At 43.5% G+C, this 25,352-nt stretch overlaps 3 protein-coding genes across 6 annotated transcripts in view; 2 read left to right on the forward strand and 1 right to left on the reverse strand.

Annotated features, from left to right (window-relative positions):
* Positions 1 to 5,218, forward strand: part of rreb1a (ras responsive element binding protein 1a) — a 60,299-nt gene extending 55,081 nt beyond the window's left edge. For all 4 annotated transcript variants that reach the window (XM_072378626.1, XM_072378625.1, XM_072378627.1 and 1 more), the window contains one exon: positions 63 to 5,218. In XM_072378626.1, the coding sequence (XP_072234727.1) occupies positions 63 to 679 (617 nt within the window). In that variant the 3' untranslated portion in view covers positions 680 to 5,218. The remainder of the gene's footprint in view (positions 1 to 62) is intronic.
* Positions 5,219 to 7,162: 1,944 nt separating this feature from the next.
* On the reverse strand, positions 7,163 to 25,118 carry rmc1 (regulator of MON1-CCZ1). Its single transcript, XM_072378253.1, has 21 exons — positions 24,917 to 25,118; positions 24,316 to 24,392; positions 23,778 to 23,862; positions 23,041 to 23,097; positions 22,871 to 22,957; positions 22,494 to 22,634; positions 22,295 to 22,398; positions 22,134 to 22,223; positions 14,127 to 14,232; positions 13,932 to 14,040; positions 13,815 to 13,859; positions 13,682 to 13,735; positions 12,372 to 12,500; positions 11,988 to 12,094; positions 11,785 to 11,904; positions 11,630 to 11,707; positions 11,438 to 11,542; positions 9,302 to 9,370; positions 9,135 to 9,222; positions 8,908 to 9,045; positions 7,163 to 7,682 (listed from the first exon to the last, which is right to left on the reverse strand). The coding sequence occupies exons 1-21, from the start codon at positions 25,013 to 25,015 to the stop codon at positions 7,603 to 7,605; spliced, it is 1,968 nt and encodes a 655-aa protein (XP_072234354.1). The 5' UTR covers positions 25,016 to 25,118; the 3' UTR covers positions 7,163 to 7,602.
* On the forward strand, positions 16,117 to 18,586 carry LOC140284849 (tripartite motif-containing protein 16-like). The gene has a single exon (XM_072378854.1). It carries the CDS (start codon positions 16,173 to 16,175, stop codon positions 17,919 to 17,921), a length of 1,749 nt encoding a protein of 582 aa, XP_072234955.1. The 5' UTR covers positions 16,117 to 16,172; the 3' UTR covers positions 17,922 to 18,586.
* Positions 25,119 to 25,352: the final 234 nt, after the last annotated feature.

The following is a 25,352-nucleotide window of genomic DNA, read 5'->3' on the forward strand; positions in this document are numbered from 1 at the left end:
GTGATGTTCCCAGTGTTTTAGATTCATGCCCCAAGGCTAAAATGAATGTTTTCACTCCCCAGGTGAGCGTCCCTACCAGTGTAAGACCTGTGAGAGGACCTTCACCCTGAAGCACAGCCTGGTCCGGCACCAGAGGATCCATCTGAAGCCCCGTGGCGCCGACGGCTCCTCCGCCGCCAACGATGACGCCAGCGAAGACGGCGACTCCTGCACGCCGACCCCGACCTCCACCTGCCCGCCGTCAGAGAACGAGAGCGAATGCGGGAGCGCCGTCGCCAGAGCAAAGGAGCTGGAGGAGGAGGACGTGAAGGAGGAGGGCGACGGTCAGCAGGAGGACTCGGGCACGGTGCTGGAGGAAGGTTCTGCTAAACTGGCCGACTCGGATCCAGCTTCTGAAGATGCGGACATCAAGGATAAATCTGAACTTTCCGCAGACTCTTCAGCGCAGCAGCCCTCCTCTGACTTGACTCCTCAAGCTACTGAATCAAAGACAACTACAAGCACCGACTCACAGGCAGCACCTGACTCCTCCAAAGACCCCTCTTCCTCCAGCCCCCCGCCAGGAGGTACGGCGACCCCTGCAGAAGGCCTCATCCACGGGCTGCTGGAGATCCACACCAAGCCCCCTCTGGAGCACATTCTACCCAACGGAGAGCCTCCTCTGGTGGGGGTAGACTGAAGGGAAACTCCCACCCAGTATCACCGCAGTGCCATAAGATGGAAAGACACCATTGATGACGATGCAAAAACCAGCCCGGAAACTTTTTGACAGAAAGATGAAAACCTCGTTTTCTTGAAGTGCCTTACTACTAGTCCTACTTTAAAAGATGTTTTTGCTATATCTTTATCTGCATTATTACGGAGGATGGATATAATTTTTATAGCTTTTTATGATGACAATGATTTACTTTTTTGTGCGGGGAATCTATATTTCAGCAATAAAAAGAATAAACGATTACGATTTATTATTGTTCTAGATTTTGTTTGAGAATTGATGATCAACTTTGATGCCGAACGACAGACAGAACAACTGAAGCGGACTTTCGGCGTCCACATTTATTCTTCGGTATTTAAATCGCAGCTGGGCACCGAACGCCCGACCATCCGATTTTAAGATCTGAAGCTTCAGAATTAAAAAGCAGTGGATGTGGAAAACTTTTTCTCCGGTCCAGCAGCCGCCTTTACAATATTGAACATTCACTCGCTGCTCCTCCGGTTCGAACATCCGTTTTTGATATTTTTGGATGAGTTGAACACGGAGGTGACGGTTGTTGGGCTGCCAAAGCGGCTGGTTTAGCCCGGTTTCACCAGCAAGTAAAGGGCTGCCGCCGGTGGCCGTCTCTCACTGTGTGACCGAGGAAGGTTTTTGTAACTGGAAAACGCAGAAAGGTCGGCTCCTCGGCGTCCTTTTGGCACGATGCCCATCTTCTCTCTGGCTCCGAAAACACACAAAAACATTCACGAACTTGTCAAAGTCGCACTTCTGTGTGGAAACGAACTCTTGAAAGGGCAGAAAATAGTGTTTGTGTTCTCCGTGTCTCTTTTTTTCTAAACCCATCACACTATTGATCCCTTCTTCCCCCAGAAGCCACCCTGTGTGTTAACTTCTCATTATCATTCTCAGTTGATTCCATGTGTGTACAGAAAGTTGAAATGTGGCGCGTGATGCTCGAGTATTTTGTGTTTCTGCATGTGTGCGATTATCAGTGATATTTAGGTGTGGGGAGGGAAATCTTGTATTTTGTGGATTTTTTTTTTTTTTTTGGTAACAACTGAACAAATCAAAAGTTTTTGTTGTGTTTGTGTGAATGTGTGTGACTCTTGCCTTTCTCTCATCGTCGCCCCCTAGTGTTCTTTCAGGGTTGATTACAGGGCCTCCAGCGTGCTAACTTGCTGCACAAACTTGCCCCGGGTTCAGTTTACCTCAACTTCTGCTTTTTAACTGCAACCATTAAAACATCCAACGAGCAGCTCTGTATGCAGCCCTTTGAATCATATGTCTTCCTTAACATGGCTAGTGGGGTTAAAGCTCTTTAAGCCTGGTTTCTACTGTGGGCCAAATCAAAGCTAGCCAGGGCTAACTCATTAGTATGATTTCAAACACAGCGTAGTAGCAACAGAGCTAGCCATACCCAATATGTCAAAGTGGTTTTACTTGGACAATGGCAGCTAAATGAGGCGAAGTCAGCTGTACTAGTATCAAAATCTAAATATTAAGAGCTAAGTCTTTAGGTATTAGGTATTAGCTCATGTTAAGTGAACAAATAGCATCAAGCATGGGATTACTGGCATAACCAGACAGGCTAACTATTCTGCATATGTTTTAATTTCTATGGTATGGTCAGTTGATTCTAGCCAGATGTGGGCCCTAAGATCATGTTTGTTAGGAATAACTGACCAGATAAAAAGATTAACATTAGCTTAGTTTAAAAACACATCTAGCTAATGGTATGCCTTGCTAGTTTGCTTGCAGTATTATCAGTTTGTGATGAGTTGGCCCGAGACTGCTTTAGTACCGTTCTGCGTCCTCCTTTGTGAAAGTCGTCTTTCTTGTTCCAGTCCGTCTCCGTGCATACAGAAGAGCTAAAAGCTTTTGATTAATATTTCAAATGTACTTCAGTCTTCCTTAGGAAACGTCAAACTCAACCCGAAGTCCTCTGGTTACACGTTTAGCATTAGAGACAATCAGTTGTAAATTTTCCAACAGAAAATTGACAAAAAGAATTGACCCTCAGCTGTATCTCAGAATTATTTCCAGGGAGATAGATGACAGAGTGAGGAATGGAAGGATGGAAGGATGAATGAATAGTTGGTGCAAGCGAGACACTATTTCGTGTTCCTGAACTGTATTTCCCTGCTGCACACGTTAAAAATCAGCACAAGTTCGAGGGCTAAGTTCAGCCGTGGCAACCTGACCGGATGTCAGTAAACGGAAGGGTTGTCGGGGGATTATTGGTTCTGATATCATGACTAGAGGGAGGGGTCGTGTGTGTGTTTTGTTCTCTTGTTTTAATATTAGTTTAGCAAATTTTTCTTATTGTACTTTTTTTTTCATAATATCAAACAACCTCATAAGCAAATCGAACCTCAGCGGCTCATAACGGAACTGTAAGGCAGCAGTGGTCAGTCATTTAGTGGGTTTAAAAAGCAAGAAATACTGAACAACTGCTCTAAGAAACGAGGCGCTGCCTTGAACTGCCACTAACAACTTCCAAACCTACTACTACGTCTTCTGTTTGTACTACTACCATGTGACACAGTCAAGGGAGAAAGGGCTAGTTTCGCTCAGTTTGTCGTAACGTTTGAGGTCAAATTAAGATGTTTGAGTTCTGAACAGCAGTCCATAGAAGTATGAAAGAGGTTTAAAATTCTTTAAACAGTAAATCGGGAATAAATACGATTTCCTTCAGCATTTAAAGTCTTTTGTTGGTTTTATGGAGGATTGTAACGAATTACAGAATATTTTTGGTATTTAACAATTTAATGTCGAGAAAAATTTCTAAAAGTTTTCACGTGGGTAGCTGGTTATTTACTAGCTCGCAAGCTAACAGCTAACTGGCTGCTACAAGCAGTCACTGATGCCCTTTGAGCTAGCAAGTTAGCTTGCTGCTATTTGTTAGCATTTCAAAGTGTGATAGAAAGCAAACGTGTTCTTTCCCGCTGATTTCAGTCATGTTTCATAAGTGTTCTGAAATAATGTCACAAATTATTTGTTTTTGCACCGTTTGAAGAGTTAATAATAAAAGCTACTAATAATGAAGATGCTACGCAGCTAACGTGCTAACTCTCCGGTTATTTTGGTTAAGTTGATACTTTGCTGTTGGTCAGCTGCCAAATTTTTGCATTTTGTCATCCGTTTGTTAGAGTAGAACAAAGATTTCTTGATTTATTTGGGCAAGTCTTTCTAAATGAACTTATACCGTGAATTAATCAATGCTAACTGTTGTGAGCTCGCACTGCAGTTAAATCGGTGGCTGTCAGCTTTCACACACTAGAAAGTATAATTATTTAACTTAAATGACATGGTATTAATTCTGATTTTCCAAATGTGCTAAGAAACTCTCCCTTTCTCTCTCTGTGAAGTGGTTTCTGTCTCGTTAGCTCTTCATGTGCCCTCTCCCTCGGGAATAAGCATTGATGTACATCTGTGTGTGTCTGTCTGTGTATCGCCATATGAATACTGGACTTCCATTCGAATGCACATGGACTGTTTTTAAATGTATTTATTTGGAGCCCAGGTGTGTATGTGTGTGTGGATGCGAGTTTAGTTTCTATAATGACTTGAGAAGAAGCCATGTATTGAAAATATCACATTTATGCTGCAGAACTGTTGTGAGGAACTGATGGTTTGTGTTGTGGACTAACCGGCTCGCCGGTGTGCGACTCGGACTAGCAATAAGAAACCCTCTGAATACAAAAGCTTTATGTAGATCTCCTGTATATGAGTTGAGAACAGACTGTCTGATTCTGTTGGTTCTGTTTATTTTTAGTTTGGCTCAGAAATGCGTTTTGGTGTTTATTTTCTTCCTCTTTGTCATTTAATGCGTATAAAACTGTGAAAATCCATTTTGTTCATTTAAAGGGTGAGTTTTAGGTTAGTTTTTGCATGTTAATCTAATTTGTTCAATTCTGGATGATTTCTTTTCTCCACTTCTCATGCTACAACATATATATGGATATAAAAATACATAATCTCGCTCTCAGGGTCTTTCACAAATCCATTATTCGAAATGCTTCATGTTCTTATTTCCTGAGTTGCAACTTGTCCTGATTATTGTCTCTTTTTTTATTTTTTTTATATATATATATATATATATATATACATATTTTTATATATATATATATATATATACATATAATTCAGAACTGTCAATCACTACGTTTAGCACTTGACTGTGAACTTGTCACCTAACAGAGAAGATGTGATTGGATTTTGATGTTTGAAAGTCAGAACATCGTCTCTGCCCCCTCTCATCTTCATTAAATCCTCCGGTGTTATAGTGTGTTCCGGTCCAAGTGGACGTTTCAACACACGTACTGGACCTCAATCAGAAAGCATTAACAAACAATCATTGGATGAGTTTCTGTGGTTGTTCCCCTGCTGTTAGAGAACATGACAGTGTTTCACTAAGTCAAGAGATGTAAACCTCCTCTGTATTCAACACAAAAAGAAAAAGCAATAAAGATTATATTAAGGAAAGGTGTGTGAATCAAACAAGGGTTGGATTTTTGTCTTTTTTTACATCTCTTTTTGGGGCTTTCATTGCAAATTGTGTGTTTTACAGTTAAAATGTATCAGGTCTTACAGTGACTGACTAACCGGTTATTGAACATTATTAAAGGTTTGTTCATTCATAAATTCTAGTTTTTACAACAGATTTTAACTGAATGAATTTATAAGAGAACGTAAAACATTGACACATTCGCTCAGTTTGTCGTAACGTTTGAGGTCAAATTAAGATGTTTAACTTCTGAACAGCAGTCCATAGAAGTATGAAAGAGGTTTAAAATTCTTTAAGCAGTAAATCGGGAATAAATACGATTTCCTTCAGCATTTCAAGTCTTTTGTTGGTTTTATGGAGGATTGTAACGAATTACAGAATATTTTTGGTATTTAATGTCAAGAAAAATTTCTAAAAGGCTAAACAAGTTTCCGCGTGGGTAGCTGGTTATTTACTAGCTCGCAAGCTAACAGCTAACTGGCTGCTACAAGCAGTCACTGATGCTCTTTGAGCTAGCAAGTTAGCTTGCTGCTATTTGTTAGCATTTCAAAGTGTGATAGAAAGCAAACGTGTTCTTTCCCGCTGATTTCAGTCATGTTTCATAAGTGTTCTGAAATAATGTCACAAATTATTTGTTTTTGCACCGTTTGAAGAGTTAATGATAAAAGCTACTAATAATGAAGATATTATATATATATTATATACCCAGGATATATATATACATATATATATATATATATCCTGGGTTTGGAACGAGTGCTTAGTTGAGTTACCGCCTGGCACCAACAGCCACGTTGAAAGTCGGATAAATTCCCCTTTCTGCCCCATTCTGATGCTCGGTTTCAATAATAATAAACTCTACATGTTTAAATGCTTTGAGCTGCTGCCCTGCTATGGCTGATTAACAGCTGGACCTAATAAAGTGGCCGGTGAGTGTAAATATATGTATGAATGAATGCAGCTGTAAATAATTCATAAAGTTATTGTAGTTTAATATTTTGAAAATTATATTAAGTTTAATTCTATATTAGACTCTATTGGATTTTTTAATAACTTTTGAATTTACATTACTTGACTACACGGTTTCTGAGAAGAATTCTACATATAGAAGGTGTCTGTCAGAGAATGCTGTAACCAGATTTAAAGAGTTGATTTCATCATCCTTTTCTTCACTTGCCATGTGCTGATATGACAGAGGACGGCTGCCTAAATCTTACTCCAGTAGAACTTGACTCTCTTGTTGACAGCACTATAGCTTCAATGCGTACAACACTGGACAATGTTGCCCCTCTGAAAAGGAAGGTAATCAGTCAGAAGAGGTTGGCTCCTTGGTATAATTCACAGCTGCTTTAAAGCTGAGAAAGTCTAGAGTCTCAATTAGTCTGGGAAGATAGTTTAATAACGTATAAGAAAGCACTTCGTAAAGCTAGAACTGCTTATTATTCATTATTGATAGAAGAGAATAAGAACAATCCCAGGTTTCTCTTCAGCGCTGTAGCCAGGCTGAGATTCTTTATCAATAAAACTGTTTCTATCAGAGAGAAGATTAATGGAATCCTTCCCATTATTATCACTGATGTATCATCAAGTAGAGCAGCTTTAGAAGTATCTTTAGAACCTGATTTGTATTCAGACAGCTTCTGCCCAGTTGATCTTTCTGAGCTAACAACAGCAATAGTCTTTTCTAAACCATCAACTTGTATTTTAGACCCAATCCCAACCAGACTGTTCAAGGAGGTTTTCCCCTTAATCAATACTTCCATATTGGATGTGATCCATCTGTCTTTGACAGGATATGTACCTCAGACTTTTAAGGTTGCTGTAATTCTGTACGTGCACGTGTTTTGTAGTCTTCCTTTAAATTGACGATGATCCTTTCAATAATAAACATGCTGAAAACATCCCACCTTAATATATCTGGTATAAAAATCCTCTGCAACTCATCAGATAATTAACCTTTATTTCCAACATATTCATATTATCCAGAACAAACGAGCCCTTCCACATCAGTCTGCTCACTGATAACAATAATAACACGTCTGTCGCCGTAGAAACACAATTTTAAGCATCATATTTTTACAGATTCACAAAAAAAGTCTTCCATACTTTGAAATAAAACAACCATATCAGGGCTTTTACATAGTTTCTAGATAAAAAATAGTCTTCATCTCAGCACCACATTCACCTTGATGAAATCTAAGAATTTAGCTTTTTATCCTGGAATCAGCTGAATTTCACATGAAATGAACCTGTTGATTTACTCTGAAGCGGCAGGCTGCGGTACGCCACACTTCAGCTGCTGATGTGCACATAAACGTGATGATTTGAGTCCCGTCTGCAGCTTCAGAGGAGCTGCTGGAGTGTTTTTGGTCCTGGAGGTTCACACGGTGGAGGGTTTCATCAGCGCCTGCTCCCCAAACAGCTGCTTAAAGTGATTCACGTGCTCCTCGCAGTGTTCTCCTGGCGACACAAACACAGCACAGACTCCGGTTGGTCATCGCATGTTGAGAAGATATTTGCTGAGGTCAGAACTGATCGGGTGTTTTGTTTCTGTTTCTGTATTTATCAGAAGCTTTTATCCAAAGTGACTTACAAATGAAGATATAACAGCTTTATAAAAAGCTAACAATAAGCTCCATAGAAGGAACCCAGGAGTCCGACTCTGTCAGAGGGGACAGAGTAGAGATAGGGTGCAGGCATAGAAGGAAGTGCAGAAAGATAAAGTGCAGAGATAGAGGGGGGAGGGAAGTACAAGGTAAATGCTGGGATAGGAGATGCTCTCTGAAGAGCTGGGTTTTCAGGAGCTTCTTGAAGATAGACAGGGACGCCCCTGTTCTGGTAGCGCTCGGTAGGTCATTCCACCATCGTGGGACGACACATGAACAGAGTTTGGATTGTCTTAGGCGTGGTGTAGGAGCTGCTAGACGACAATCCTGGGACCAACGGAGGGACCCAGTTGGGACAGAAGCCTTTGCAAGAGCATTCAAGTAGATGGAGCCGTTCCATTAAGCTCTTTGTAGCTAACATCAGGGACTTGGATCTGATGCTAAGGGCAGCCAGAGGAGCTCAATGAACAGAGGGGGGGCGTGTTCTTTTAGGCTGATCCAAGACCAGACGCACCGCCGCGTTCTGGACCATCTGCAGAGGTTTTGTGGCAGACTGGTGTCGACACGTCATGTAACCAGCTTCATCTGGGAGCCAGAATAAGGTCATATTCAGAGGAAGCGCTAATCAAATTAAGCTAAGTTGAATATCTCGTCTTCACTCGCGGTCTTACGTCCTGATGGGAGTTTTTGCGACATCTTCTCCGACTCCACAGCTGCCAGGTTAGTTTGTTAAGCTTCTCTGCTTAGATCAGGCTGCTTGATATTCTGTTTTCCGTCTTTGTAATCTTGGTGTTTTTATGATGTGAGCCTTTGATCAGCATGTCAACAGCACAGTTAGCTTCTTAAAACACGTCCATTTAAATGGGCTTTTGTTTTAAGAATAGAAATAAGATGCCGCTCCTTTTTTCTCACGCTGCGAGGAGCTTCAACATCTGTGGGTGAAGCCGCCGCCCCGAACGAGGCGAGTTCAGAGCACCGAGTGTTTGGGGATGAGGTTCAAAAACTCGGGTATCCAGAAAAGGTTCGCTTACTTCGTTTACATGTGGGCGGAGTTAAAGAGCGACTTCCTGTGTGCTCACCTGGGTTGAAGGCGGGGTTTCCTCTGAGCCGCTGGTTCCTCTGCTGGAACGACCTGAACACGGTGTAGAACAACATCTGGTCTCCGGTCTGCTGCGCCGCATCCAGAAACTTCCGGGCTGACACGTTGTCGTGGCCGCCTGAGAAACCGGGTCAGAGGATCATGTGATGCTGCTAAAATTCTTAATTTCATTAAGAATTCACAGATAACGATCCAGCTTGAACGCACCAACACTGCGGATGAATCTGAGCGCGCCCAGAACCTGCTGCTTCGACAGCAGAACCTCCACGATCTCGTCGTTGGCCGTGGACAGACGCTGCGAACGCACAAACGGGAACTTTAACACGATGAAAACGGTGATAAAACCAAGTGGAAGTAAGACTTTGACGTGTTACCTTCAGCATGTCCAGAGACAGCTGGTGTGCGGGAGGATACGTGCTCTCCAGAGACAGAAGCAAGCAGGCCTGGGATCAGCAAACAGAAACAGCTCAACTGAGACACCGACAACAAACACAAACCAAGTTCAACAGCTTGGGCAGAACAGTTCTGCTCTGTGGTTCAGGAAGAAGAAATCTGGTTTCAGGTCGGTTCAGCTCTGGATGTGTGGAACGAGGCGCTGCCTTGGAAGCGGCTCCAGAGTGTCGGAGAGGGGGAAGAGTTGTTCTCCTGTGTTGTGGTTCCTGCTTCAGTTTCCGAAAGGGAAACCAGCTCCACTCATTTCTTTCCCTTTCCTGCTTGTTTCCTGAGTTTCTCTATTATAAAATAATCAGCTCTAGTAACCCAGAAATTTCCATTTTCATTTGCAGATTTTAGTAACTTAAAACATCTTATTTATTACTTAATTTATTACTGTAACATCGGTCCAGGAAAAACAGCCTTTTGGACAATTCTGCTGATAATTCTGGTGCTGTTTGCCCCATTCAAACTAATACCTTCAGTAAAACATGCACACAGTACGGGGACAAGGTACAGGGAAACACTATAAAGGGGACAATTTACGGGGACAAGGTACGGGGACAAGGCACGGGGACAAGGTACGGGGAAACACTATAAAGGGGACAATTTACGGGGACACGGTACGGGGACAAGGTACGGGGACAAGGTACAGGGAAACACTATAAAGGGGACAATTTACGGGGACACGGTACAGGGACAAGGTACAGGGGACACGGTACAGGGACACGGTACAGGGGACACGGTACGGGGACAAGGTACGGGGACAAGGTACAGGGAAAGACTATAAAGGGGACAATTTACGGGGACAAGGTACGGGGACAAGGTACAGGGGACACGGTACGGGGACACGGTACAGGGAAAGACTATAAAGGGGACAATTTACGGGGACAAGGTACGGGGACACGGTACGGGGAAACACTATAAAGGGGACAATTTACGGGGACAAGGTACGGGGACAAGGCACGGGGACAAGGTACAGGGAAAGACTATAAAGGGGACAATTTACGGGGACAAGGTACGGGGACAAGGCACGGGGACAAGGTACGGGGACAAGGCACGGGGACAAGGTACGGGGACAAGGTACGGGGACAAGGTACAGGGAAAGACTATAAAGGGGACAATTTACGGGGACAAGGTACGGGGACAAGGTACAGGGGACACGGTACGGGGAAACACTATAAAGGGGACAATTTACGGGGACAAGGTACAGGGACAAGGTACGGGGACAAGGTACAGGGGACACGGTACAGGGGACACGGTACGGGGAAACACTATAAAGGGGACAATTTACGGGGACAAGGTACAGGGACAAGGTACGGGGACAAGGTACAGGGACACACTATAAAGGGGACAATTTACGGGGACAAGGCACGGAGACAAGGTACGGGGACAAGGTACAGGGACACGGTACAGGGACACGGTACAGGGGACACGGTACGGGGACAAGGTACGGGGACAAGGTACGGGGACAAGGTACAGGGAAACACTATAAAGGGGACAATTTACGGGGACAAGGTACAGGGACAAGGTACGGGGACAAGGTACGGGGACAAGGCACGGGGACAAGGTACAGGGACACGGTACAGGGACACTGTACAGGGAAACACTATAAAGGGGACAATTTACGGGGACAAGGTACAGGGACAAGGTACGGGGACAAGGCACGGGGACAAGGTACGGGGACAAGGTACAGGGAAACACTATAAAGGGGACAATTTACGGGGACAAGGCACGGGGACAAGGCACGGGGACACGGTACAGGGACACGGTACGGGGAAATGCTATAAAGGGGACAATTTACGGGGACAATTTATGGGGACAAGGTACAGGGACACGGTACAGGGGACACGGTACGGGGACAAGGCACGGGGACAAGGCACGGGGACAAGGTACAGGGACACGGTACAGGGAAACACTATAAAGGGGACAATTTACGGGGACAAGGTACAGGGACACGGTACAGGGAAACACTATAAAGGGGACAATTTACGGGGACAAGGTACAGGGACACGGTACAGGGACACGGTCTTAATGAAAGACTTCAGATCCAGAACCAGGACCGGTTTAAGACTCACCAGCGGTTTGGAGTCGCTCAGGACGTGGTACTGCAGGAACTGATGCAGCATGTAGAACAGGTTGTGCTGCACCAGCGTTTTGATCACCAGCTCGTACAGGTAATGCTGAGAAACACCATCAGTCATGATTATCATCATAATGGAGTTTCTGTACGTTAAAGAGGCCTCTGAGGTGTTACTGCTCAGTTTTACCTGGACAGTGATCTGGTTCTGGTTCAGAGAGCGGATGTACTCCATCAACACAGCGATGATGAATTTATGGGAGACGCCCTGCAGGACACAGCAGACGCATCACTTTGGTATTTATTACGCTAATCTGCCTGTAGTGCGGTCGTTTCTGTGCCTACCTTCCTCTCCGTGAACGATGACAGGACGTGTGTGTACATGTCTGATTGGTCGATGACCGCCTGAGTCCTGACTGGGCGCTTCTGGGCGGCGCTGCCTCGACTTGGACCGGACTCCATGGCCTACAAACGGTAAAAAAATGCCCCATGTCTGGGATGCCCTCACAGACTTGTGATTGAGCCAAGATGGCCGCTCTTCCACTCACCGCCGTGTAGCTCTGCTCCGCCTCCAGGTATTCTTTGTACACCTGGTTGAGTTTGTCAAAGACGGTCGCCACGACAGGAAGACTTCCCTTCTCCCCGCCCTCCAGAACTACAACAGAGACAAGGCGAGAGTCGGTCAGCTTAATGACGGGAACAGCAGCGTTTACTCTACGCTCATTTGTTCGTGAAAATAATTTCAAACAGTTTTCAAATAATAAACACAAACAGAATCGCTGCTCCTTATTAACCGAGGTCTCACTGTCCAATACTTTTTAACTGTAACACATCCTGAAACTCCAAGAGCACCTGACATCACCTGACAGGTGTGTCATTGTCTGAGGAGGAGAGTTCAACTACGAGGTCATTAAAAACGATTGAAGACGTACTCTGCGAGCACACAGACAGGATGACCATCTTGCAGTCTCTCCGTCGTAGCAGGAAGTCCATCAGCTTGCCTTTGTCCTGCAGCAGGTTGACTGTTGGAGGCAACTTCACCTGCAGGTACCACAGGTAACCTAACACAGACAGGTGAGCGGACACGTCAGAAGAGCCGCGACGGAAAACAAATTTAACTGAATCTTTTGGTCATCAGATCGCCGTTAACTGCAGTGATGCATATGATTTTAGGTTTGGAAGGAAAGTTGATGACACTGGACTGGTGTTGTTGAGTTAAAGTTAAACATTCATGACTGTTGGTGTTCTGTGGAGGACTATAACTGCCATATTTAGAAAATAAATACATAAATAAATAGGTTTATATGACAAATGCTTCTAAAATTAAATAAAAGAATATTTCATGCACAAATAACTTAATAGATTGTTAAATAAATACATTTTTCTGCTTTAATTGTAACTAAGTTTATGTCGTTCTATATTCACTTTGCCACTCAGTTTTATGACTTTAATTGGAATATCAATTTCTTACTTTGTCAATTTTGTAAATACGTTAATGCTTCAAAATATTTTTCTTAATTTGATTTCACCTACATTTATTCTTGTGTATTTATTCATTTCAGATTGTTTCATGGTGGCCTGTTTCACAACAGCCACAGAGACCGGAAGTGGTGAAGGCTAACAGCGTTAGCGGCTAGCTTAACTTGCCGTCAGAACAACGACCTAAATGCAGTTCGTCGCTTAGCTTACATTTTATACAAACTTTAAAAACAACAGATGTATTTTAAACAACCCAATAAGTGACTAAGAGTAGACAAACTGTCTCGGTTTTTTAATTAGCAAGCCATCTGTATCGTAGCTTCGGCACCGGAAGTACCGTTTTGCTACTTCCGGTGTCAGGCACTGTATTGGAAAACGATCTTTGCTGCTCGGTAATCAGTTATTTAGTTAATTAAAAAGTACAATAAACTATCTTGGGGAATAAAATCTTGTAATCTAATAAATTAATAAGAAAGCAACTCCACTGATTGTGGGTATAGAACAGAATATTAGCTGCTTTTCATTAAACCCATCTCCTTGTCTTCATTGTTTTCCTACTGTATTTTGAACTACTGTCATTCACCTAAGAGGTATCAGAACTGTGTTACCACCTGCAGAGATAAACTTGGCTTGGTAAAGCGACACCCCCTGTAAATGACGTCCGAGCCGCCTACAGGAAAGAGCGACACTGAACAGAAGAATCTGTTGGTCTTATTTTTGGCCGAGCTGCTACAACATTGACCACCGCCTTTGTTTCACCAACCTTCGCTGGCACTGATGATGATGTCGGGCTGGAAGACGCTCCAGGAGGAAGAGTCTGGAGCGACGGTCAAGAAAACAAAAGCCTCTGACTCACAGAATAAGTTAGTAAAGCACAACATGGCTCAGAAGGATACACAGCTGGCAGGGCACTGGGGGCTGAGAGGGAACGACGGCCGGGCCTGCAGACACACAACAACCAACACTCAGAGATGGAAACAAATCCCACACTCAGCGTGCAGGTGTGTGTGTACCTGACAGCGGTATCCTGTAGGGGTGTATGGACCTGGCTGGCAGCACCGGCTGGTGTGTGTTCACGGCACAGTCCGGCTCCTTCAGCTTGATGTCGAAGATCAGCGACGTCTGATGCACAAAGTGGAAACAAGACAATCACTGACCTGTGTAACACTCCGCCAGCAGAGGCGGAAAGCGTGCACGTGCCCACCGACCTGAGAGCTCTGGTGATGAACCACCACCAGGTTGTCCACGATGTTGAGAGCGAACTTCCCCGTCGTGTTCAGCTTCAACACGTGACTCTTCTTACACGCTCCCTCCCTGAACACGCAAAGGAAAAGAGTCGCACACGAATCACACAAACCTCCAACCTCATCTTTAACTTTTCTGCGACAATAAATAAGTAAATCAATTTAAAACAAAAATAAAAATGATGCAAACTCCTGATCAGCCTCATCTCCGTAACCTTTAAAGTGTCCTGATCAATAGTTCTGCAGCTTTCTGAAACCTTTAAAGTGTCCTGATCAACAGTTCTGCAGCTTTCTGAAACCTTTAAAGTGTCCTGATCAATAGTTCTGCAGCTTTCTGAAACCTTTAAAGTGTCCTGATCAACAGTTCTGCAGCTTTCTGAAACCTTTAAAGTGTCCTGATCAATAGTTCTGCAGCTTTCTGAAACCTTTAAAGTGTCCTGATCAACAGTTCTGCAGCTTTCTGAAACCTTTAAAGTGTCCTGATCAATAGTTCTGCAGCTTTCTGAAACCTTTAAAGTGTCCTGATCAATAGTTCTGCAGCTTTCTGAAACCTTTAAAGTGTCCTGATCAACAGTTCTGCAGCTTTCTGAAACCTTTAAACAGTTCTGCAGCTTTCTGAAACCTTTAAAGTGTCCTGATCAACAGTTCTGCAGCTTTCTGAAACCTTTAAAGTGTCCTGATCAACAGTTCTGCAGCTTTCTGAAACCTTTAAAGTGTCCTGATCAATAGTTCTGCAGCTTTCTGAAACCTTTAAAGTGTCCTGATCAATAGTTCTGCAGCTTTCTGAAACCTTTAAAGTGTCCTGATCAATAGTTCTGCAGCTTTCTGAAACCTTTAAAGTGTCCTGATCAATAGTTCTGCAGCTTTCTGAAACCTTTAAACAGTTCTGCAGCTTTCTGAAACCTTTAAAGTGTCCTGATCAACAGTTCTGCAGCTTTCTGTAACCTTTAAACAGTTCTGCAGCTTTCTGAAACCTTTAAAGTGTCCTGATCAACAGTTCTGCAGCTTTCTGAAACCTTTAAAGTGTCCTGATCAATAGTTCTGCAGCTTTCTGAAACCTTTAAAGTGTCCTGATCAATAGTTCTGCAGCTTTCTGAAACCTTTAAAGTGTCCTGATCAATAGTTCTGCAGCTTTCTGAAACCCTTAAAGTGTCCTGATCAATAGTTCTGCAGCTTTCTGAAACCTTTAAAGTGTCCTGATCAACAGTTCTGCAGCTTTCTGTAACCTTTAAAGTGTCCTGATCAACAGTTCTGCAGCTTTCTGAAACCTTTAAAGTGTCCTGATCAACAGTTCTGCAGCTTTCTGTAACCTTTAAAGTGTCCTGATCAATAGTTCTACAGCTTTCTGAAGCTCTTTCAGAGTTTTTCTTTGGACATTTTCTGCTTTTTCCCCTCATCTTCAGTCCTTGTTCCTGAGCATTTTCAGAGGAATGTGTTTTTTCTTTGTTCAGCCACTTAACTCTGACCTATGAAGCATTCAACTGCAATCTGTACATGTCTGTTAATCATCTCATAAAAAGTTCATTGGTTCATTATTTGAAATCAGATCCAAAAAACACAATGAGTTGGACTTTGTATTATTTTTATGTTTTTATGATGAATAAAACCACTCAGTTTATATTACTTACTGGATATTCTTTCAAGTGACCCAACCTCCTGGTAAGATTAGAGCCTGATGACACAAGTTAAAGTTAAAAGTCTTTAAGGTGCAGCAGCTGTGAGGAACACAGACGACTCCTGATCAGCCTCATTTCTTTCTGACTCTCCAGCAGCATGTCTGACTTTTGATTTGGGATTAAAAGAAGAATCGAGCCGTGTTTTAACCATGAAGACTGGTGTGAAACAGCTTCAACACACTTCCTGCTCTCATGTTTCCTTGTTCCCTCCCCTGCAGACCTGCAGGCTGATGATGGGTGTGACCAGCAGCTGGTGCACTGATTGGCTCAGAGCTCAGACTAGTTTCATTTATGAGGAAGTGAAACTCAGTGAGTCGCTGATCTGAGAGGAGAAATGGCGCAGAAAGGAGTTCAGCTGGACCGAGAAACCTTCTCTTGTTCGATCTGTCTGGATCTGCTGAAGGATCCGGTGACTCTTCCCTGTGGACACAGCTACTGCAGGAACTGTATTAAAGGCTTCTGGGATGGAGAGGATCAGAAGGGAATCCACAGCTGCCCTCAGTGCAGGAAAACTTTCATACCGAGGCCTGTCCTGGAGAAAAACACCATGTTAGCTGCTTTAGTGGAGCAGCTGAAGAAGACTGGACCCCAAGCTGCTCCTGCTGATCTCTGCTATGCTGGAGCTGAAGATGTGGCCTGTGATGTCTGCTCTGGAAGAAAACTGAAAGCCTTTAAGTCCTGTTTAACCTGCCCAGCCTCTTACTGTGAGAAACACCTTCAGCCTCATTATGATGTGGCTCCATTAAAGAAGCACAAGCTGGTGGAGCCCTCCAAGAACCTCCAGGAGAACATCTGCTCTCTTCACGATGAGGTGATGAAGATGTTCTGCCGCTCTGATCAGAAGTCTATCTGTTATCTCTGCTCTGTGGAGGAACATAAAGGCCACGACACAGTGTCAGCTGCAGCAGAAAGGACTGAGAGGCAGAGAGAGCTGGAGGGGAGTCGGCAACAAATCCAGCAGAGAGTCCAGGACCGAGAGAAAGATGTGAAGCTGCTTCAGCAGGAGGTGGAGGCCATCAATCAGTCTGCTGATAAAACAGTGGAGCACAGTGAGAAGATCTTCACTGAGCTGATCCGTCTCCTCCAGAAAAGAAGCTCTGAGGTGAAGCAGCAGATCAGATCCCAGCAGGAAACTGAAGTGAGTCGAGTCAAAGAGCTTCAGGAGAAGCTGGAGCAGGAGATCATTGAGCTGAAGAGGAAAGATGCTGAGCTGCAGCAGCTCTCACACACAGAGGATCACACCCAGTTTCTACAGAACTGCCCCTCAGTGTCAGCACTCAGGGAGTCTACACCCTCATCCAGCATCAAGATCCGTCCTCTGAGGCACTTTGAGGCTGTGACAGCAGCTGTGTCAGAGCTCAGAGAGAAACTACAGGACATCCTGAGAGAGGAATGGACCAACATCTCACTGAGAGTCTCTGAGGTGGATGTTTTACTGCAGGAACCAGAACCAGAACCTGAACCTGAACCTGAACCAGAACCAGAACCAGAACCTGAACCTGAACCTGAACCTGAACCTGAACCAGAGAGCAGAGCTGACTTCTTAAAATATTCATGTGAAATCAAACTGGATCCAAACACAGCAAACAGAAAGCTGTTACTGTCAGAGGGGAACAGAAAAGTTTCATATATGAATCAAACTCAGTCTTATTCTGATCATCCAGACAGATTCACTGAACATCAGCAGATCCTGAGCAGAGAGAGTCTGACTGGACGCTGTTACTGGGAGGTGGAGAGGAGAGGAGGAGGAGTTAATGTAGCAGTCGCATACAAGAACATCAGCAGAGCAGGAGGTGGGACTGAATGTGTATTTGGATTTAATGACAAATCTTGGTCATTATATTGTTACCCAAACAGTTATTTATTTATGTACAACAACAAGAAAACCTCCATCTCAGGTCCTGTATCCTCCAGAGTCGGAGTGTACCTGGATCACAGAGCAGGTATTCTGTCCTTCTACAGCATCTCTGGAGCCATGACTCTGCTCCACAGAGTCCAGACCACATTCACTCAGCCGCTCTATGCTGGGATTGGGCTTCATTATTCTTATGGAGCCACAGCAGAGGTGTGTAAAGTGGAATAAAGGTATCCTGTCAGCTCTTTGCTGTTTATTTGCTGCTTTTTCCTGTGTTTGTGCAGCCATGGAGGATATCACTGCTAATGATGAGTTTTATTCACAGAAATGTTTCTCCACATGAAAATCTAAACTTCTCTGAGCTCTAAATGTTAGTTGGATGCTTGTGTTGATGTGTCTGTATGTTGTTGTTTCTCTTCCACTTCATGGAGCCCAACAGAGAGATCAGCAGACCTTCCTTTATCACAGATTCTGTTCACATCTCATCACTTTGTAAATGTAAAATTATTCTGGAGCTACACTGACTTTCATTAGTTTCAGAGATCAAATGTTGCTGCTGTTTTCTAAATCAACAGATGAGGAAGTCTGTTCTGAGGTGCTCAGAAACGGTCATTTCCAGGATCAGCAGGAGTCAGGAGATCCTTCATCAGCTTTAATGTGAGAACCAGTGAAGATTTTCACAGCAAATACCACTTTGAAGGAGTGAACAAAGTGTTTTCTGTTGTCTTCATTTCAGTGTTTGTGTGAAATCTGACGGAGAAAATGTCAAACTGATGTGAGGGTATAACTGAGGCCGTTTTCCTGTAACAGCACAAAGTTCAGAGTTCAGAGCAGAAAATATTTGACTTTCTTCAATAAAACAGCTTCATGGCAGAGAAATGAGTCCAGTTTTCTTTGAAAGATTCGATCCATCCTCAACTAAGAGGATGAAGAGGAGTGGAGCGATAACAGGTGAGAATGAGACCAAAGGTCCGGTAGAAGAGGAAATAAAACAAGAACAAACTTCTCCGATTATATTTTCCTTCACCTTGTCAAAAACATAACGGGGTTAAAGTCAGATGGAGGAAAACTCCTTCAGGACTCAGGAAAAGACGACTGCAGCTCTGAAACTCCGGATGTTCAGTAAAGATTCGACAGAAACAGCTGCAGATGCTTCATCTGATGGGATTTTATCAGCGTTACATCAAGTCATATTTATCAGATTAGAGATAATATAGAATATAATATGTATAGAAAGATAAGATTAGAGATAATGTATGGGTGCCAAGCACACATTTAGGGCTGTACCAGTACCATACCTTCACTTCAATACCGGTTCCTGAACGATACTTTTTTCGATGCCAATTTTATAATATAAATTCTAACAAAAACGAAATTACATTAATCATAACAGTACAAATCTTCAGTTTTATTTTTCAGCTCAGTATTCTTCCAATCCAAGCAGTTCTCTTACAGAAACAAATCATTTCCAGAGCAAAGCAGTTCCCACCGAACACCAGACGCCATTTGGACGTTGATTATTAGGCTAAATCTGGTCGGTCCGTCATCGTCTCGATTTAGTCCAGAAATAGTCGTTGAAAAGTCTTTTTTTCAACGGCCTGAAAATGACGGCTTTTTACCTTTCACTTTTCAACCAACTGTAGACGTTGTTTGGACGCATACCATACGTCTTTTCAATGTCTTTTCAGCTAATTTTTGCTGGGTGGGGTGCAAACAGGTGCCAGCCAGGTTGGTGTCTAATCCTATCCCACACACTGAGGATACTTTTCACTCAGCAGTTTTCCTTCAGAAGCATCAGCATGTCTGCTTTCTGCAGTATTAAGCTGCAGTAACATTGAGATTTCTGCCAGATTTCGCTGAACATTACCTGTTATAATCCCACACACTGCGCCTTCCTCGGTGCTCTTAGATGAAGCCGAGTCCAGTGGTGGAAACTTTTAATTATGCCGCTCGGGCTCTGTGGCGTCCAGACTGACTGCTGAGAGGAGGATGGCTGCGGTCCGACCTTCTTGCAGTCAAACACGGAGCAACTTCTGCTCTTAAATTGATTTTGTGCAGGTCAAATAATTCATTAAATTAGTCGTGTTGCTGGCCTTAGCAGCGATGATTTTTTGGCAGATGTTGCATCGCGCTCTATTGGCATCAATTTTGGTGAAATGGAGCCATGCTTTAGACCTCGGTGGCATCGTTTAACCGGTTCGATGCCACGCACACAACTTCATACCCCGTCTGTGGGCGTAACCACATGTTCCTGCATCAAAGTGTAACGTTAATACAGCCAATCAAGGGTCACATGATCAGTTCTTGATCACGTGATTAACCTCTAGGTACCGAAACTTGGCACCAAATGATGAGGCATGTTTTGATACTCGGTGCTACCGAAGCATTTCAGTCGGTGCCTTTAAAGAATCGAAGTTCGGTACCCAGCCCTACACATATTACCATTGTGCATACCTATGATTCTCCCGTTTCCACCCTGAAACTTCGGCGCGCTACTAGTCCCGCACCGTTGGTCCGACCGGGATAAAAAGCATATTCCCGGGTGTCTAGTGATCGGTAAAAGTGTGCTTGTGTTTTTCTCTGTCATTACTCTAACAGAATCCCGGGAAATTGGGAAAAACGAGGAATTTTGACCCTAAGTAAATACTTTAAAATGCAAAAAAAAAACAGCCAAATTTGGAGGCCTCATAACTCAGCCATACGGCATCACAGAGACATCATTCAAAGTTTACACGGGGCAGGAAAGACTCAACTTTAACAGAACTAAAGGGTTTGTTGATATATTGTTTCACTTTGACACAACGGCAGTTTAGGTTTTAGTAAAAATCAGGACCCCTCTCACTCTCCTTACCTGGGGTCTCACACTATTTTGACCAGCTTGAAATTAATACCAAAATTACTCAAACAAACGCCTCTCTCGTCCAAAATGTCTGCTGCACATAGACAAATTTTACTGCAAAACGTAGGTATTTTTGTCCTCTTTCACCCAAAACCACCGTCATTGTGCTTGGCCTCACGGTTTTCTCTCAAATCACCTGTGAGTGCAGAGAGCGACCACTCGGGCTCCCATGCCCGGCCATTATAACCAGGTCGCCTCATCTCCTTATCAAATCAATGTGAAGGCTGTTTTTAAAACTGCTATATAAAAAATACCGTACATAGGAGCAGAATAAAAATTACACTGGTGGCTTCTGCCGTCTCTTCTGGCGCTCACGGTTCAAGAATTTTTCAAATATGACTTATAGTTTTCGAACAGCGACCTTTTGTTCGAGGCGTACCAATCAGTGCTGAAAACCAAGGTCATCTGTCAGTTGGCCATAGTGAGGGTTGCTTCTGTCTGTCTTACACACGCAGCTGTCTCCATAGCAACCAATCGCACAGCTCATGAGGGCAGAGCCAAGATGGCCGCCCTGTTATAACAGCTTCATGCCATCCTGTGTTACGTCTGCTCCCAATCCAAGATGATTGATCTTTTAAAACAGGTTTATGTCAGCTACTCGTGATAGCGTGCACATATTCCCATTATTCTGAATTCATCACCTGGGAAAGTGATGTCCTTAAGAAAGAGGAAAAAATCCAGCTGTGACCTGACAGGACCTGAGAGATGCATCTGGACCTTCAGCTGATCCATCTACTGTTGGCCCAAGCCTCATCAGAAATGGGCTCCATGGAAGGGTGGCTGTCAAGAAGCCGTTCTTAAGGAAGGGAAACAGGGAGAAAAGGCTGAGCTGTGCCAAATGACACAAGAAGTGGACTGAAAATCAGTGGCAACAGGTCTTATGGAGGGATGAATCCTCCCCAGAGCCCGGACCTCAACATTATTGAAGCAGTGTGGGATCATCTGACAGAGAACGGAACAAAAGGCAGCCCACATCCAAAGAAGAGCTTTGGGATGTCCTTCAAGAAGCCTGGAGAACTATTCCTGAAGACTCCTTAAAGAAATGACAGAAAGCTGGTCTCAGAGGGTTCAGGCTGTGTTGGAGAATAAAGGAGCTCAGACCAGAGATTCACTTTAAAGCTGCTGAGAACTGAGAAAAACTCTGTTTCTGCCTCAGATTCTGGGTTTATGTTCATGTTTGAACATGTTTCAGTGAATCTCTGCAGCTGCTTCCTGTTTTTATGGAAATAAAACTGAGACAAAAGAGCAACAAAACTGATAACTTTAAAATACCAAAAAAATAAAATAACAATTACAAAAGCTGCTTTTTATCCATCTAAGTAAAAAGGTTTTTCTTGACTTAGGTTTGAAATGTTCAGTTAAATTTTCTTTGGTCCGAATCAGTAAAGAAATTCTGTGTTTGAAAGATAAAGAAAATGAACCAAAGCTGATCTGTTCGGGACTCAAGCTAAAAACTGAGCGAAAGCTGAACTCAAGCTGTTTAATGAACCATAAAAACAGTTCCTTATAAACTCAATCATACTCTGAACCTGTGTGCTCACCTCGGTAAGTGGTACAGAACCACCTCAGCACTGGGACTGTTGGCCGTCCTCGAGTGGTGCTTCAGGTACATCACGTACAGCTGACCGTAACTACAAACACAGACCAGGTGAGACACTCTCCGATCCACGATGAGGCACAATCCGCACGGGCTGAGACTTACATGGTTGCCATGGCGATGTCTCTCTCAGACAGGGTGAGTTTGGCGGGTTTGGGGACGACCGGCAGCTCGATCTCAAACTTGGACATCTTGGACATGGTCCCGTTCTGAGAGGCAAGTAAAACAAATATCATCAGTAGAAAAGCATGCGTTAGAAACACAAACAAACAACAAACAAACAAACAAACAAACAAACACTCACTCTGAAGGCGAACGGCTGCAGGATGTTGCCCTGCACGGTGGTGGACAGCAGGATGACGGCCGTCTCCGGACAGTACTGGTACCAGTTCACATTGATACTCTGACTCTTCAGCAGCTTCAGACTGCGCTTGTCTGGAAACACCTGAGTTCAGTTTGAAAAACTTTATTCATCCCAAAAGTTCAGTTTCAGAGCTCTTTTATTCCAGATTAAACCAATAATTAAGTACTGAAATGGATAAATTTACCATGAAATGAATAAATAAATACGGTGGAGAAAGTAAGTATGAACAGGTCGACATTTTTCTCATAAGTTATGTGTAATAAAGAGAAACGACTCGGGGAATAACGCAGAAATAGACGCATTTTTAACCGCTTCACCTGGTAGAACTCGATCCCCTGGTCGGTTACGAAGACGATCTCGTTCCAGTTGGTCCAACAGAACCCCAGAACACTGGCGTTCTTCGTCTGCAGAGCAACACAAACAGTTTCCTGACAAACAGCCTCCACCTGCAGCCTGATTCAGAGCTTCTAAGCAGCAGCAGACTGACCTTACACTCCTGAGTGAACTCTGTGTGCGGATAGTCGGGGATGAAGTTGATGAAGTCCTGCAAACAGACGAAAGATACGACTTTGTGTTTGTTTTCAACCAGAAGAACACGAGTCGGTTATTTTCACCGTTTGAGGGTAAAAAAAAACAACAAACTAAACACATTTTTCCATCAAAGAAAATACAACAAACATCTGTGACAAAAAAAAAAGATTTTCATTAAAACAAAATCAGAAACAGTCAATCGAGTCATTCGATAAGATTCCTTTTGTTCAGTTTCAAAGTCTCGGTCCTGTTCTGGGGGGTGGGGGGGCTTCAGATGACAGGGGTGTGACATCATTTTGCCTTCAGGAAACGTGGGGTAACAAACATTATGGCCCTGAAGTGGCTCCATACCTGCTGCCACCTGTCATAAAAGGAGGTGATGAACCCCAGCATCTCTGGCTTTCAGACCTGGTTGAGCGGCAGATCTCGGCTTTTACCGTTTTAACTCATGTTCATGGCTTTTTCTTGCATCTTGTTGATCGTATCTTTATTTTTTCATCTTGTTTTAAAAGTGCTCTAAAAATAAACCGACTTGACTACACCGTGGAAAGACGTTTGAGAGCAAACACTCCGACTTTATCGCTGTTTGAGCAGCTTCTCTCGGTCCGATCGGCGGTTTTATGAAGCTGCAGAAACAGCCAAACTGTGTGAGAATCCTCGAACCATCCGATAAATACACCGAGAGAAACTCACCACAGACTTTGGGGTTCTCTGTACAGCCAGGATCTTATTCCCAATAGAGAACTTGATGCACTTCACCTCCCCTTTATCATCCATCCTGTGCAGGAAAACACAGACAGATGTAAGCTTCATGATGTTTGGGACAGAGTCACATTTTTCTTTACAGACAGTTCTTTTTTTACACTTTTTATACACAATTCCCCTCATTTCAGGGTCCATAATGTTTAGGACAGGTGGCTTCCAGGTGTGTGTGGTTACTCAGGTGTGTTTCACTGCGTCGTCAGTGCAGGGATAAGATACCTCGGCCTGTTTCTACAGTTTGGAGTCTGTAGTTATGTTATAATGATCCCAAACGTCCTGCTGAGTTTCTCAGAGCTGAAACATGGCCGAGCCAGTCAGCTGATTTAAATCTAGCTGAAACTTAAAGGGGACTGAGACCCTCAGACTTAAATTAATCATCAGTCACATGAAAAATCTTCCAACACAACAGCTGTTTTTTCCTGTAGAAAACTTCTCAAAGAGTCTGAGATTCCTGCCTGAGCGGACGTACCTGAAGGCAACGCTGCTCTTGTCATCCGGGCCTTTGACCACCACACCTGTGGCTCCACCTGAACGCACCGCAAACACCTGCAGGCAGAGCACAGGGCACAAAAACCCAAGGTCAGAGCTCTGATTCTGTCACAGCTTTAATCAGCAGCCGGATCAGAACCAGAACAAACAAAAATGAGCAAAGTGAACCACAGTTTCTAACCAAACATGACACAAATGATTATGTAGAAAAGATGTGTAAAAACATCTGTAAAAACCGACCGTATTAGGCCTTAAAGTGTCCGATTGATCCACCTTTACTGGTTAATAAAGAGGTTTACATCCTTCTGGTTAAAACCTTCAGGTAAAAAGTGTATTTTTCAGCTAATCACATTGAGCTTTTTATAAAAAACTAAGTTGTTTGGAACATTTTTATAATTGTTTACTGATTATAATTCAAATCTGAGCCGACACACGTCACAGGAAACAGGTTAAACACACATTTATCTTTCTGTTGACCCGCAGATAAGAGCAGACGGGTCCAAACCTGTGGTTCTGATTCTGAACCTGTTTTAAAACGAACTTAGCCTGTTAGCCTAATCTATGCTAACCGGCTAACTCACCTGCTTGTTGGCCTCGTCGAAGAAGACGTTGTTGACGTTGGAGGCATGTTCAAACTGCACGGGGTTCTCACTCAGCTCCAGGTAGTGCTCCTCGGCCATCCTCGCGCACCTGCCGGTCACTTTACCTGTAGTTTCCCACTCAGTTCAGGCGATCCGGCGATAGAGCGTCGATACGGAACCAAAACTTTAACGAGACAGCCGGACTTCCACTTTAGAACTTCAGAATAAGAGCAGTGATTTACTTCTAATTTAAAACTAGTTTAATAACATAAAAAAAATAACCCCCGTTATTACATTTACGTACATATAAAGTGACTATTAGACATTTTTAACTTAAATTCTTTGGTACAAACCTCCGCAATGCAAATATGCCATTTGATAATATCATAACTAAAATTTTCAGATTACAGTCCTCTATTCTGAAGGAGCCAGACCG

This window comes from Leuresthes tenuis, unplaced genomic scaffold (genome assembly GCF_036924035.1).
Source record: "Leuresthes tenuis unplaced genomic scaffold, fLeuTen1.0.hap1 SCAF_24, whole genome shotgun sequence".
Lineage (NCBI taxonomy): Eukaryota > Metazoa > Chordata > Actinopteri > Atheriniformes > Atherinopsidae > Leuresthes > Leuresthes tenuis.